The following is a 16,429-nucleotide window of genomic DNA, read 5'->3' on the forward strand; positions in this document are numbered from 1 at the left end:
CAATGTCTAAAAAAATAATTACTTCTGTAAGCTAACACCAACTAGGATGGACCAGTAGTTCAGATGTGACAAAAGTGCTCTTAACAAAAAAGCCCACAAAAAAATTCACAATATTTATTTTTAAAGTTATTTCTTAGCAATAAGAGCAAAACATCTTGGTGATAGTTTATCATTTACAATTCTTTTAAATTCACAATTTGTTATACCATTTTCTTTTAAATACAATAGTCTGTCGTACAAAATAAAATTTTCAAAGATCTGCTGCAAATTATTTTGTAATACAATAAATATGGCGGCCTTTTTAAATGTCATTAAAGAGTGCTGCTGCCAAACTAATGACAGTTCGTCTAAATCAGGGGTGTTCATTTCACTCTCTGCGGTGAAAATAAAAGAAAATCCACTTTCCACCGCGTCTTTGACGTAGGTATTGAAATCCCTTTGTTTCGTTTTAAACCGCACAGCTTTTCGTTTCTTGCGCCTTAAAATTATATTATCTGTAAAACAAACAAACAATTTGAAGAATCACAAAGGAAATTTCATGGCAAAGAAAAAGACAGTATATTTACGGGGGGTGTTCAAAAAAGAGTGATAATGCGGTACATTCTCCTGGGTAAAAATATACTGTTAGGTAATAGTTACATTGTTAAGTCATATATAGTTACCAAGAAAAAGCCATTAAATCTCTTTTGTTTTTTTTCGTTTGTCTGCGTTGTCGGAATTAGGAAATCCAATGCCGATCTCGTGACAAGCGTAGATACACTGAGCGTCGAATAAATGCAACCGAAGCAGCAAATATAACTTACGGAAGAAAATTAAAAATATAATATCGTCATATACCTACCCTTTTAAACGCCTAAAACGAGCAAAACTAAGGTGAATTGCCTAGAATGATAACAGAAGTTTTGCATCTGCTGCTCCTATTAAAACCAATAAGACTGCGAGTGGCAAGGGGTAGCTTTTAAAAGTTCACTTATTCACGGTGATGCCAACCAGCGTTGACTCTTAGGGTGCACTTTTAGCTGAACAGAGAATCATTAGATGGCGCCTATCAAACAGCTCTCTGGAGACTGCATCTTAATTAGTTATTTCCAAAATCACTCCCTAAATAACTAGAATAGATATAGAGAAGTCATTCTGAAAATTATTTTTTTATTCATCACTTCGAAGGCTTGTGTTAAAATATTAGTTTATAAGTACAATAGGAACCGTTATAATAAATATTTTTCTTAAAAATATTTCCGTATCTTAAAAACCTCGTAATTAATCCACACCAGGCTTCATCGCATTTTTCGTTTTTAATTCAAAACAAATTGGTTTTCGAACACTACCCGATATCTCACGAGATAGTTATTCTTAATCACACGAGATCTCGATTAAACGAGCTCGACTCAAGACGGCATTCCCAGTCAGAACGTGTTCTTAAAAATGGGTACAATTGAACCTTTTTACTATGAAACTTGTAAATTAAGGCTTATGAGTAACATTAAAGGTTCATGCTTCTCCATATTATACAGGTGTTTGTTGGTGTGCTGAGTTCAAACGAGGAAGAATTCCCAGTAACGACAAACCCTGCACGCCCTACGTCGATAGTGGATCAACAAAAAAAAAATTAATCGTTTATTAAGGAGGCACTATTAAGAAGACTTTACACAAGGGACGAATAACAAAGTTGCATGAATGATGAAAGAATATGCAAGCAACGACGTAACAAACTCGCTGTACTTAGTTGTTTTTATGTATCAAAATAACGCTGAACTTGTGCGCGGGGCACAAGTCAAGAGTAGCGATGAAACATCATCCATCCCCTATCTGAAGCTAGTTTCGGCTACGTATACATTTAAAGATGATGACGCAGTAGTCGCCGCGGTTTTTAAGGGATCGGAAGGAAAAGTTTTTCAAAAAGGAAACTAGATTCGGAAAAGACATACACAAACCTGAAACTCCCATATATACTCATGTCACTTTCTACTGAACATCCCTCATAGTACATATTATATTAGGTGGAAAATTTGATTCCTATTAAGATTGAGACGAAAAAAAATTATTGATATTTTTGTCTATCACACTTACGTTCATACGCGTATTTTTGAAGTGTAGCTCGCGCCAGCAGGGAAAAAACTAAATCTTCCAATTTTTCATCACTTTTACTAGGCGGCTGAGCAGCTAACCGCAAGAAAGGTATGTTTAAGTTTGCATTATAGCTTTTGTTGGTACGTTTCAAACAATAACTCAATGGAAAGTTTTTAAACAGCCCATCATCATTTTGTGAAATTTTGTGATAGCAACAAGGCATTATAACAATGGCGCGTGCTTGATCCATTTTTAAAAACAAATTGATTGCGTCAACTGTCAAATCAGCACAGGCGTGCAAGCCACAAATGCAAAATTGCTCAGACTGAAACTTATCCCTTAAAAATTTCAATATTTCACAATTTGAATGTTCGGTTATTGTATGCTTAATATATTTCACGTTTTCCAAAGAATCAAAATGATACTTTCTTTGTCTCTTTTTTGCGTTAACGTAATTATTTTCGTTGCATTCCAATCCTAATACTTTGAAATTACTAGTTTTAAAAATCTGTTGGTCTAGATATCCCTGTAAGAAAAATCAAATTTTTTCATTTTTAAACCGATCACAAGTGGAGGAAAAACTTTGTTTTAATTTGTATATGATATCTATTTATTTCTGCTTATAAATGATGTTTTGTAAAAATATTAAATATATTATGTCTTAACATTAGAAGGGATATTTCGTTATCACGTTTGAGCGATACTGATTAATTTTGGTACACTGAACATAGTTTGGATGGTGTATTAGCCGCAAATCGCAATGCAGTACATAGATACCTAGTACCTATATAGAATGCTAGCTCATGCCCGACTAATGCAGAGAGAATGATTGTTTCGGGGTTGAAAAACGCCCACCCAGTTTTTTTATTATATGTAAAAGATAATAATTTTAAATCTTACCAAACCAGCTCCAAAATCAACAACAGTTTCACAGTCTGTCTCCTTACAAACAACGTCGATTTCCTCTGCTAAATAGGTAATTTCGTGTTTTTTCTTAAGGCCCAAAGGGGCGTCTATAAAAAACGGTAGGTTCTGTTCTTGAAATTCAGAATATCTTATTTTAAATCTTTCTGTTTTTAGGAAAAAGTTTCGTAAATAATCGTTGCAAATATTTTTCGAAAGGTCAAAGCTTTCATCAAATACATCCACATCTTCAAGTCCTTGCACAGAAATACTTTCTAAGACTTGTTTTACAATTAAATCCGTGTTAGGAAAAATATATAAATGTTGATATTCTTCAAATAATTTTAGACATTCTTCAAAGTATTCTTGTGGTTCATGAAATGCTGTTGGTAGAGCCATGGTCGTCTCTGAAAAATTATTAGCAGTTTTGACTCGACACCATTATGAACAGCTATTCATATAAGAAACGATATTATTGTATTTACGTATCCCTTATATAAATTTTAATTTGTCACAGCAGATTTTTATAATAAATATTAATGATCGGTAATAACTAATTCCAAAATCTCACCAATATTAACGGTCATTATTAATTAAGAATTTGGAGACATTGTGTTTCACAGCATAAAAAAGGTATTTAAAAAATGATACAAACACGTAAACTAATAATATATTTATATAACAAAGACATGTGGTTTTTTATGAGGGCACAGATATAACATTTAGAGTCAAGTGCTTATCCACTTATTAAGGACCTTTGGTTTTTATAAATAAATAAGCTTTATATCCTATGGTCTTCACATATCAGTACTTAAACAACAGTACATACATAATAAACGAGATAATCTTTTAAGGAACAGAATAGCATACATTTTAATGCAATAAACCTTAAATAAAACATTAAGTTCCGATTTTATTAGACCTGTATGACAAGCCATTAAAAAGCCTAACAACTCTCTTTCTCTTGCGGTCCGCTTACTTTCTTCCAGGATTCTTTGCTTTTGCAAATTTGTTGTGACGCACCCTCCCCAATAACGCATTTTCCCGCCCACTTGTCTGGCGTCAAATACTTCTGACAGACATCTAATATATCTTCTCTCTTTACGGCTAAAACTCTCTCCCTCTGAGTCTTCCATATATCATATGACATACCATACAAAAATAGCTCTACTCCTTTCATGTATTCAGCTACGGGTGCGTCCATTTGTTGTAAAATTGACAATTTCGCCTCAAATAAGTTTTGGTCGTCCACCAAACTCGCATTCTTTGACATCCAATCAGTGGTATCATCATATACATCCATTGTTACACGTGAATTCGGGTCTCTATATGAATAGAAGTTGAAAATACCATCCATTGTCAACATAGCTCCTCCTCCATAAGCACCATTCTGCTCACGTACTATTGGATGGAGATATTTGGAGGTTAAAAATCGAGAAAGAACTCTTAATTTCGGATAATCAGCATGCGTATATGGAACTGTTGGAATTACTTTTGCACAATAATTAACTGGAATGTTCATTGATACATGAAGACCTTGGTTTTCCTTTGGTAGGGAATGCGAATCTGTGAAGTTAATCCTATTAACATCTTTACACTCTTGATTCTCACAAAGTTTCACACAGAATCTATCTATTTCTTCGTGGATATTGTTATTATCTTTTGAATAGTGGATTGCTGCTCTTAAGTTTCCCCCTAGTAAAATATTATTACCTATATCATCAATAATAGTTTGTACTTCCTCAATTTTAAGGTTTTTCTGCAACTCTTGCATATTCATGACATGTTTGATACCAAGAAGACTCTCCTTACATTGATCTACTGATGAAACCAACGAGCGAGCAGCCTGCATGGCATAAACATGACCATTATCTATGATCCCATTGGTTAGAGATGAGCAGTAGTTTGTGAGTAACATTTTCATTCTTTCACTGTTTTCAAATTTCGGTTTGTTGAAAATTTCGGACCAAATGTTCATCATTTTTGACAAATTATTGTCAAGGCAATGACTACTTATAAGCACCCCTTGTTCATATTGTTCTTCTAAATCAATATGTTCTGTTACATGCGTGGTGAAGCTTAACCCAGATGTTGATTTACTTACATACTTATCAAAGTCTCTGTAGTTGAAGGACTTTGTATCAAACTTATCAATAACATAGGTAAAAAATGGCAATAGGGGTCTTTGAGATTCATTTAAATTATCAGTTCCTAGAACTCCTTTGAAATATGTAACCCCGTTAGTATTTGCTTCACACAATTGCAAAGGAATTGTTCCAGATACTGAATGTTTCAAAGTTGGAGCTGTCTTACTTAACATTATTTCATCTATTTGTAAGCATGGCAGTATATCAAGATTTTCAATTTTCTTTTGTGATCTTGACAATTCCATACCATCTCTAAATATTTGTTCCTTTTCATCACTAGTGAGTTGTTCAATTTTAAATTTAAGTAATTTTGATTCTGCTTCATTAAAGATATCATCAAACTTAGAATCAGGTTGCATAGTCATTATTAATTTATGGTTATTAAGTATAAAATATTTTTCAATTACATCTTTAACATATTGCGAATCCAGTAGGTTTGCCTTCAATTGGTCTAACAATTCATTCACTTTTAGTGCTTTTAAAATAGGACCATTATGATTCCATAGTGGCATTAGGTTAAAAAGTACATTGAGACCAAATTTGGGTGATTGATGTTTAATAGACAACTCAAAACCATGTAGAACACTTTCAATGTGTTCTCTCTCAAATCCTTTTTTATGAATATCTTCAATTGTTTGATTTGTAAGCTTCTCTATCAGTTCAAAATTAGTTCTCTCAACATCTTTTAATCCAACAACAAATAAAGTATCCCTAATTTGATTATCATAACCAGTAAGGGCATTATAACCTCCAGATATATTTTTTTCAATTAGACTTTTGTAAAATGCCGAATTTGGTCCTATTATCATCAATTCAGCAAGAGCTGTCATCATAAATGTTTCATATACATTTGTTATGTCTGACATTACATAACCAATTGCAATTTGATTCTGTTTTTCAATAGGTCCACCATACTCGTCTACTCTACAAGAAACATTTGTTCTCTGAATCTTTCTCCATCTTTCTTGAGGACTAACAATGGTATTGCTAGGATCCAAGTAGTCACACTTACTTAGATAATTTTCATTCAAAAATTTCAAATTATGTTCCAATGGAAAATTACCATATGAATAAATTCTTGCATTGCTTGGATGATAATAAGTAGCATGGAAATTTTTCAAATGAGAATGTGTCAATTTGGGAATGCATAACGGATCTCCTCCTGAAACATTACCATATGTACCTTTGGGAAGTATTGAATTTAAAAACTTTTGTCCAAATAATGAACTGGTCTCTGAAAATGCACCCTTCATTTCATTATATACAACACCCTTAAACAACAATGGTGATGATTTATCTTCTAACTTTTCATGCTCCAATCTCCAACCTTCTTGTAAAAAGTCTAATCTTTGTAAGTTTGGTTTAAACACAGCATCTAAGTAAACCTTTTGCAAATTTCTGTAATCTGTTTCATTTTGAGAGGAGAATGGATAAAATGTGTAATCTGGCCCCGTTAAAGCATTCATAAATGTGGCAAGAGATCTGTTTAACATTTTGAAGAAAGGATCTCTGACAGGATACTTTTCCGAACCACATAAAACTGTATGCTCTAAAATATGAGGTGTTCCCATCGAGTCTTGAGGTGTAGTTCTGAAGCCAACCGAAAACACATTATTGGCATCATCTCTCTCTAAATGCAGGTACTCAGTCTTAGTTTTCTCATGAGTCAAGAAATATGCAGTCATATTATATTCTTTTATTGTTTCCATATCCGTACAAATGAAGCCATGGTAAAGTTTGCCAGGTAATATACCTTTAGAAGCATTTTCTTTCTTATTCAGAATACTAGTACTATATTTTTTTTGACTAGAAGAGCTTAATTTTCTATGAAGCCTGCTTGACACACATCCAATTCTTGAATACATTTTTATTACTTCGTTTCTGGAAAATAATATTAACTTACTATTTTTTAAATACCGAATATAATTAGCGTTAACTTTAAAAGCCTATAAAAAAATAATAACCGTATAATAATTTTAAAACAAATGAAATGATGAAATATTGTGAACTCACCGCCAATTACGACAGAAGATTTTTTAAATGTTATAACAGATTGGAATTTTCTCAAATCCTATATTATATTACTAACAACTTTCCACAGTCAATAGTATTTTCTTCGGTTTTTCTTGATTAATATTAATTTCTAACCTCTTGCCCTCTTTTGCCGGAGGAAAGCCGCAAATAATAGTTGACACTTTACACAGATCCTAGTACAATCTTAATTTACAGTACATTCACAAAAATGTAAAGTGTACCAAACATGTTTTCAATTTCCTGTAATTATCAAAATTTTATAGGATAGATCAAGTTTTTTTCTAATTATGTTGACCTTGTTGAAATTATTCTCAATTGTTAACTTTAAAATGGGAACTGGGAAGTAGTTTGACGACTGACAGTGACGTTTAACCTAACCCGTAAATTTTGACATTAGGAATGTTGACAATATTTTTCTTTTCTTACGAGTTCTTCACGTGTTTACGTGTTGAACTTGGTAAATAATTATTTATATCAAAGGCAAATGTGAATAAATAAAAATGAGTTTATATAACTTCAAGAAAATAGCCGTGGTTCCCACGGCAAAGGTTTGTTTTCCCTATTAAATATTTCTTGTATTATTTTCTGACCCATAACCTAACCTAACCTTCATATTTTGCTATTTGCAGGATTTTATTGATATAATTTTGTCGAAAACGCAAAGGAAAACACCAACTGTTGTGCATAAACATTACAAAATAACGCGGATACGTGCATTTTATATGAGAAAAGTGAAATTTACTCAACAAAACTTCCATGATAGATTATCTCGCATCATACAGGTACGGTACTAATTTGATACATTTTTGTAAAATAAAAAAGGAGTGTGCATTCTTAAAACTAGCCTGATTACTTCTTTTATTTCAGGAATTTCCAAAACTAGATGATGTTCATCCATTTTATGCAGATTTAATGAATGTACTCTATGACAAAGATCACTATAAATTGGGCTTAGGTCAGTTAAATACTGCCAGACATTTGATTGATAAGTAAGTTCTCAGGGTATATATCTGTATAGTTTGCTCCAACAATCTCTCTCTTCTGCTGCTCTAGCCACGCAGAATAATAAATCTGTTTTTGTCTTACTACTTATCTGTTAATTTTTTAAATACTCAAATATATTAATTTTCTATAAATATATAATATACAGCTACTAATTTATATACTGTTGCATACTATGCTTAAGAGAACAATTTTTTAAATTGGTTCTTATAGTTTGTTGCTAGATGTATATGAAACCCATTGTTGTATTTGGTATATATTGGTCATTAGCCTGTAACTCTTATTCCAGTGTCGCCAAAGACTATGTGCGTTTGCTTAAATTTGGAGATTCCTTATATCGGTGTAAACAGCTGAAAAGGGCTGCTCTTGGTCGAATGGCAACAATCATGAAGAGGCAGTCTGCCAACTTGACATATTTAGAACAAGTAAGTAGTATTATTTTTATAAAATTGATAATGAGTTCTATTTATAACATACTTAATTGCCTATACATATGAATAAAAATGTTTTTTATTATTTATAATATTCAGGTCTTAAATTTGTGTTAATGTTCATGTGATTAATAAATTAAAACCTGTTAGTATAATTTTCCAACTATAACTACTACTACACAGTATAACCACATATTTACCTAATGTACTTGTAGTTTAAAATAACACTATATTTAATATATTAGCCAATATGAATTATGAATTTTAGGTACGGCAACATTTGTCTCGTCTACCATCCATAGATCCATACACACGCACCATCATTATCTGCGGCTTCCCAAATGTTGGAAAATCAAGCTTCATTAATAAGGTGAAATTTTAAAGGGTTGTTAATGAGACATATTATTTATTTGGTTGTTTGACTATAGCAATCATAATAAAATATTTTGACTGAATATTTAAATATTTGACACTATTATTTGATTTATTAATGTTTAGTAAAGAAAATATTTTGACTGAATATTTAAATATTTGACATTAATATTTGATTTATTAATGTTTAGTAAAGAAAATATTTTGACTGAATATTTAAATATTTGACATTAATATTTGATTTATTAATGTTTAGTAAAAAAAATATTTGTAATTATTAAAAATTTTCAGATCACTCGTGCCGATGTTGAAGTTCAGCCTTATGCATTTACAACAAAAAGTCTTTATGTTGGTCACACTGACTACAAGTACTTGCGTTGGCAGGTATGTTATCACTGTTGGGTATTTAAACTGTCAGAACTGTAAAACAATGATTTTTAATTATGTATCAGGTGATAGACACACCTGGTATTTTGGATCATCCGCTGGAGGAGCGCAACGTTATCGAAATGCAGGCCGTCACTGCTCTTGCGCACTTGAGAGCCGCTGTTCTCTACTTCATAGATCCTTCGGAGCAGTGTGGACACAGTATTGAAGAACAAGTGAGTGACTAAAACATTATGTATGTTGTGTGTGTGGCCACATTGAAGCTGAGGTCAATGTGATATTGGTGCTCAGTCAATATTGGCCGACATTAATATCTGTCAAATGGTCGCAGAGTATGTCTGTACGTATTGTGCATTACCCGTGACAAGAAACACTGCAACTAAAATATTATAAACAAACAATTGGCTCTACACAAGTTTAGGTCTAGGCCTCAGAATTTCTGTATCTGTTTCATGTTCATTTGTCAATGTTATAAGCAAGTAGGTTATCAGCTCATTGGGCGGAGCCGGTTTCCTCACGATCGAGCGAATGTTTCATATAATGAAGCTCCATCGGTACAGCCGGGGATCCAACATATGACCTCGGGAAATGGGGGATGAAATTTGCCAAACAAAATTTTGATGTTATTTGTATAAAGTGTGTTTCACCTTAGATATCGCTCTTCGAGAGTATAAAGCCGCTGTTCAGCAACAAGCCACTTATTGTGGTCCTCAATAAGATGGACGTCGTGAAGCCCGAGGAGTTGCCGGAGCAGAAGAGATCTCTCATTGAAGAGCTCGAAGCTAATTGTGCTAAAGGAAATATTGTCAAGTGAGTATTATTTCTTTTACTCCATACAAACAGGACGAGTGATCCTTTTCGAATATAATTAATTATTGTTTGAAATAAAATTTCCCTAAGTTTAGAGTTATATAAGAATGTCGGTTCCTCTCGATTAGCGCCGACGGTAACTCGGAGCTTCGCACGGTGCCCGTGATGAGGACGTCCACCCTCACGGAGGAAGGGGTTCAGGAGGTCAAGATCGAGGCCTGCGAGAGGCTCCTGGGCCACAGGGTCACCGAGAAGATGAGGACAAAGAAGGTATATGGCAGAATAATCTTTGAATGTCATTTTCGGAACGATTCTTACTTATAAAGAGCAATGTTCGTCTGCAGGTGGATGGCATCTTGAATCGATTGCACGTGGCGGTTCCGTCGCCTCGGGACAACAAGGTCCGTCCGCCCGTGATCCCGCCTCAAGTGTTGGCCAAGAGGGAAAAGATGGAGAAGGAGAACAGGAAGAGGAAGCTCGAGAGGGAGATCGAGATCGAGGAGGGCGACGATTATGTTCTCGGTGAGGCTCGTCGACCGCTCACGGGCCAAGTGATGAGGTCGGAGTCGATTTGAACGAGTGGATTTTGTTTTCCAGATCTACAGAAGAACTACTCGGAGATAGCCGAGGAGGAGCGTCACGACGCCATCCCGGAGTTCTGGGAGGGACACAACATCGCGGACTACATCGATCCAGAAATATTTGAGGTACTCTTTCGCATTCTAGACAAAATAATTATGGCGAAACGTGGCCGGTAGTTTTGTGCTGGAAATTAAATTTTGTTGATTTGTTTTAGAAATTGGCCGAGTTGGAGAAGGAAGAAGAGTTGCGCGAAGCGGGAGGAATGTACGCCGTGCCCAAGATCGAGCTGGACGAGACCATGAAGGAAATACGGGACCTGGCCCGCCAGATACGGTCGGTTGCCTTCGAGCTTCGAGATATTTTTACCTTAACTTTGTCGTGCTGCGGTTGCAAGATAAATATGCGCCTCTTCAGATAGGTATTTAGAAATCTAATTCCAGCCGTTTTGCTTTACAGCAACAAGAAGGCGATCTTAAAGGACGAGTCTCGCCTGGTGAAGCAGTCCACGAAGCCAGTGATGCCGAGGACCAGTCGCGCCAGGGACAGGGACCGGTCCACCAACAAGCTAAGGCAGCAGATGGAAGGCTTGGGTGAGTTTCGGAGACTTTCTTTGCATTTTGTTTAATTATCGAATTCTTCGTACCTAAAGTGTTCTCTTTTTCTCTCTTCTATTTACTTATTTTATGCAAAAATTACAGGCGTGGACATGTCGGAGAGCAAGGAGGCCCACTTCACCAGGTCCCGCTCCCGCTCTCGTTCCATGTCAGCTCCGGCGAAGCGAGCTCGTCTCGAGTCCCAACCCCGCACGAGGTCCGTCTCGAGGCCGGCCAGAGACGAGCAGGGCGTCAAGGACGTCGCCGTAAGAGCCACATTCAACTCATCACGACGACTGCGTCGAATTAGACCTTCACAAAATTATATCTTTCTCTCTCTCCGCAGATGCAAAAGCGCGCGAAGAAAATGGCTCACATCGCGATTTCGAAGAAAACCAAGAAAATGGGTCTCAAGGGAGAGGCCGACAGGTTCATCGGCACCAAGATGCCCAAACACTTGTTTTCAGGCAAAAGAGGAGTCGGCAAGACGGACAGGCGATAGGCTCATTCATTTCGCCGGATTGTTATTCCACTTATTTACGGATATCTTACATTCGGAAGTTCATACGACAAAGCTACATAATATGTCTAATGTTTTAATAAAAAAATGTGGAACATTTAATTGTCTCTTTTCAACCCTAAACCTAACATTAACATACCGTTTTACCAAGAACTATGCTATAAGGTACATTAAGACGAGCATAATTATATCGTAGTGAGTCGTTTCCTATCTGAAATTTAAGTCAAGATAATGAGAAAATTTTCTGTTTTATTGTCCCTTTAGCTATATATATATCGCACACCCAGATCAATACTGCACTAAGTCAAAAAATCCTCGAATCGACTTATTTATATAGTTAAATAGGCATTTTTTTCCCGCACATACCACAAAGACAGCCATATCTTTATTTGCTAAAACAGCCAACAGATGTCGTGCTAAGTCTCTTTTGGTGAATGAATAACTGCCTAGTCGAACCGCGAATAAGAATCTAATTCCAGTTGCGACTTGTTCGTTTACAGAAGCAGCATATAGTGACGTTACGTAACAGTGAATTATTTTGTAATGGTTAAGTATTGTTGAATGAAGTAGAAAATTACTCCGAATTATTTAGATTTAATGCAGTGTTGGTGAATTTCCTGCTTCTGCTGTTATCATAGTATTTCTAAATAATACTGTATTGGTGACGAGGGTATGTTATATTTTTTTAATTATTCAAAAATAGTACAGTGTTGTTTGATAAAGCTGAAAATTAGTTAAATAATGCACTATTGATGGTAAACCTAAATAATGTTATAATTTCTGGAAATAGAGCAATATATTATTTTTTTATACTCAGAATTACTACTTATTATCTAAACTAAAAGAATACTTTTGAAAATTGGTTTTAGAATTTATTTTTAAGAAGATTTAACATATTTTTTGAGATAATGCAGTATTAGTGAATGAAATTGAATATTTTATGTTATTTGGCAGATGATGAAGGGTCGGGGTCTATTGTTGCTTGAAAATACCTTGGAAGCAACGGCAATCGAGGCTGCGTCAACCACTTCACAAAGAAAAATAGAAATTTGTGTTGAAAATGAAGAAAAAATCAGACTGCAGCTCATCGTCATCAAGCTCTAGCAGCTCAAAGTGCTCATCTGACAATGAATCCAATAGACCAGGCCCATCGGCAGAAGATACCCGAAACCGAAGCGAAGCGGGGTGCAAGTGAGATCGGGAGTTGTGTCCTTGCATACATTGAGTTGATACTTGCAAAAAAGGATCCTATAATGATGTGATGTCATATTCTATAGCGACAATTGCTTTCGGCAACAAAAAAACAAATACTTACTATCTTTCTATGCTTACGCAGTTAACAACATGCTTAGAGTTAATTCCATAACACATAAATTTTTTATCCGCGAACATTCTCAAAACGAAGGGGACAACGTCCACAGTGTAATAGAAAAACAGATTAAAAGATACTTAAAATCTGTTCCTATTTATTGCCCACAGCAATATGCTACTTTAATTCGTACTGCGAAGAAAGCAGGAGAGCCGTATCATGTAAAAGAACTTTTACACAATAACTTTTATGACCTGAAAGCCCTTCAGGAATCTTGGGGCAATAATTTTAATGTGGATGAGGACAATAACCAAGTCAAGTGGATTAACATTAAGCAACTTCGCGTTGAAAAGCAATATCCTCTGAGTTTCTTCTATAAAAAATCGTACAGTGAGACTAATTTTAAGAAAGTTGGTGTTCGAAGGCGCTACAAAGATCAAAACACACATCTCCACAATATCTTAAAGCATATACAGAAAAACAACCTCTGGCTGAAAACAAAAAGAGAGATATAATGGAACTAATTGAAAAATATATTTTTTAATACAGTTGCTCAAAAAGTGGCATATTGCAGGGAGGTATAGCGTTCGGAAAGTGGGCTATTACACACTCGTGCTTTTTCTTTGCCATTCCCGCACTCGTGCGTTTTCTTTGCCAACTGTCAAAACAATGTGTATTAAAAAGATAAAACCAACCACGAAGGTTTTATTCAAGAGATTCATAGAAGTTTTTATGATATATGATTTCTAAATATTATAATAATTGTATTCAATAAGTTCGGTTAGGTTTCTTTTCATTTCATATCAATTAAAAAAATATTAAAAAGAATTTTTTAATAAATGCAAATACGTATTTTTAATAAGTTTACTAATAATTGGATTCAATAAGTTAGGTTAGGTTTATTTTATTTCATATCAATAAAAAAAATATTAAAAAGAAAAAACTAACCATGAAGTTTTTACTAAAAAAAATCACAGAAGTTTTTATGATTCATGCAAATATTTTAAAAAGAAGCTACTATTTGTTTCAATATCAGATTTAATGATTGAACTCACAGAGTTATATTTGGTTTTCTTTCAATAAAAATAGTCTACTGAAGAATTGGCTGTATGGGCCAAGTTCCCTTTGCCTACCCAGAATGGGTGAAGAAAAGAAAAAACAAGCTTTGCTCATATTCTTTGCGGTTGGCGCCATTTTCCAAAAATGTTCTTTCGAGTTGAGTTATTTGTTGCACAAAATGAGTAATTTCGACGATATTTTATTTGAATGAATACCACCCGAACGCAGTATAATTGCATAAAATGCTTCGGAGAACAATTTGCCGGAAACATATAAGTCGCTACATATCTACGTGCAACGAATTTATTCCGTAGAGAGAATAGAAAAAAAGCAAATAGTTTAATTAAATTGCTTAATTTTTTCGCAACTGTATTAAAAATAGTCGTTCAGTACACGTGCGGTACCGTCATTGCAACTTGTCCCGACTGTCAACCCTCACCTTCGGCTGCGCCTCGGCTCGGGTAGACATTCGTCGGAACTCGTTGCAATGACAGGCTTTCCGCACTTGTAATGAAATATACTAATTCCTACTGATTATGTCAACTCAGTTACAAGACAGCATTGAATTTAGAGTAGCACAGCACTTACAGGAAACGTAATTTCCTTCATTGAATTGAAAATTTCATATCTATCTATCATATAACATAATATAGCTGATCACATTGTCACAGTGTATAATAAAAGTGCATGCTGATTTTCATAGATTCCATTGTTTTATTTACTGTTTTATGAATACATTCTTGAAATTGAAACAGATAATTCTTTGTTGAATATTTACGACCAAACATATTATGATAGGATTACACTGCATTATTTCAGAATCAATCAGTAAGAACGGAGTAAATAGAAATAATTTTTATTTTATTGGTTCAATAGTTTTACAACAGTGAATTAACTCGAAAAGTAAGGGTTAAACACTTTATGTGAGTTTTTTACAGTAATAATTAACTAATGTCATATTGATAAGCATTTGATTATTCACAGAATATTTAAAAAATCTTAGTAATAACTTTACATCTTATATGATACAACAGTTTTTAGTCGATACTCAAAAAAGTTTTATTTTGACTTAGTGCAGTATTGATCTGGGTGTGCGATATATTGTGTGGCTTTTCTTGAAGGACCCTAAATCGAATTGGGTGGGAAATACTTCAGTGGGTAACTGGTTCCACAGCGGTGGTGCGATGGACGATGATGAAAATCAGCTGCAGTTTTTATTCGGAACACTCCGTGGTACATTCGATCGAAGATGCTCCCACATCTTCAATTCAAGATTTCCAAGCCGCTCGGAAAGGAATTGGTCGACGACGTTTCGAACCACAGTTCGATATTCTTTGAATACGGTCAAGTGAAGGGAGCTGGTACCGGGGAGCCCCCGCCCAGAGGTGAGAACAGTACTCCGAATGAGGGGCGGAATTTGGACTTTATACAGTTGCAAGCGATGGAATGAAGCACCGTACAGACTTGCTGAGCACACGAAACTTTTTGGAGGGTAATTTAGCCTTTCCCTCCAAATAATCGCGAAACCGATCGTCGTTTGATTGTAAGACGCCGCGGCCGTATTACAAGTGGTCAGATGCTGGCTGTGGCCTCGAGAACAGTACAGCCGGGTTTCCACCGCGAAAGGGTAATGAGTGGGAAATAGTTAGGCGGGACGGACGCCTTTTAAATGAAATAGGTTTACATTTCCACCAACAAAGAGATTTGTCTGTTGATTTCCACTGCAAAAGGAAAATGAGACAGAGGAATCAGCGGAGCGAGCTGAACGAAAAATGAGAAATGGAAAATGAACAATCAGTTTACACAGAGAGCGAATTCAGTTGGAGTTTTGAACGTGCGGTAGTATTTTGTTGCGAATTTGCGATGTTGTCGAGTGACACGGGATGAAGACAGTGATTATGTATACAGAAAGAAAAAGTACATATTATCTTAAGCATAGAAAAAACGTGCAAGACGGAGATTTTGGTTATGCCAGCACATTCGAGAAAGAACATTGAAAGGGGAATATAGGCTATTCTACGATTTAGACGATGAAAAATTTAATAACTATTACAGGGTTAGTACTTAGTAGAGAACAATTTCGGGTGATGGAAACCGCGAGCGAGTCCGTTTCAAACTAGTGGGCGAGACCTTGCCACAGCGGACTCGTTTCAATCACTTTTTACTCGTTCGATCCGCCCCGCTCAGCACTTTCTGTGTGGAAACGCTAC

General features: G+C 35.2%; 2 protein-coding genes across 3 annotated transcripts; one reads left to right on the forward strand and one right to left on the reverse strand.

The window, feature by feature from the left end:
• Window positions 1-83: 83 nt before the first annotated feature.
• LOC110995919 (presequence protease, mitochondrial) lies at window positions 84-7,497 on the reverse strand. 2 transcript variants are annotated; one of them, XM_022263329.2, is made up of 4 exons: window positions 7,134-7,497; window positions 2,971-3,380; window positions 2,071-2,596; window positions 84-494 (listed from the first exon to the last, which is right to left on the reverse strand). In XM_022263329.2, exons 2-4 carry the CDS (start codon window positions 3,370-3,372, stop codon window positions 127-129), a joined length of 1,296 nt encoding a protein of 431 aa, XP_022119021.2. In that variant the 5' UTR covers window positions 3,373-3,380; window positions 7,134-7,497; the 3' UTR covers window positions 84-126. The 2 variants fall into 2 exon arrangements, with proteins under 2 accessions (XP_022119021.2, XP_022119020.2); XM_022263328.2 differs by lacking the exons at window positions 84-494; window positions 2,071-2,596; window positions 2,971-3,380 and adding an exon at window positions 3,632-7,001 and having other exon boundaries at window positions 7,134-7,475.
• A 50-nt stretch (window positions 7,498-7,547) lies between these two features.
• LOC110995927 (nucleolar GTP-binding protein 1) lies at window positions 7,548-11,953 on the forward strand. Its single transcript, XM_022263338.2, has 15 exons — window positions 7,548-7,702; window positions 7,784-7,936; window positions 8,022-8,143; window positions 8,446-8,581; window positions 8,856-8,957; window positions 9,251-9,343; window positions 9,412-9,561; window positions 9,999-10,156; window positions 10,285-10,426; window positions 10,501-10,678; window positions 10,754-10,863; window positions 10,953-11,071; window positions 11,195-11,328; window positions 11,437-11,597; window positions 11,678-11,953. Exons 1-15 carry the CDS (start codon window positions 7,655-7,657, stop codon window positions 11,831-11,833), a joined length of 1,962 nt encoding a protein of 653 aa, XP_022119030.1. The 5' UTR covers window positions 7,548-7,654; the 3' UTR covers window positions 11,834-11,953.
• The last annotated feature ends 4,476 nt before the right edge of the window (window positions 11,954-16,429 follow it).

Source organism: Pieris rapae, chromosome 15 (assembly GCF_905147795.1).
Source record: "Pieris rapae chromosome 15, ilPieRapa1.1, whole genome shotgun sequence".
In the NCBI taxonomy this organism is placed as follows: Eukaryota; Metazoa; Arthropoda; class Insecta; order Lepidoptera; family Pieridae; genus Pieris; species Pieris rapae.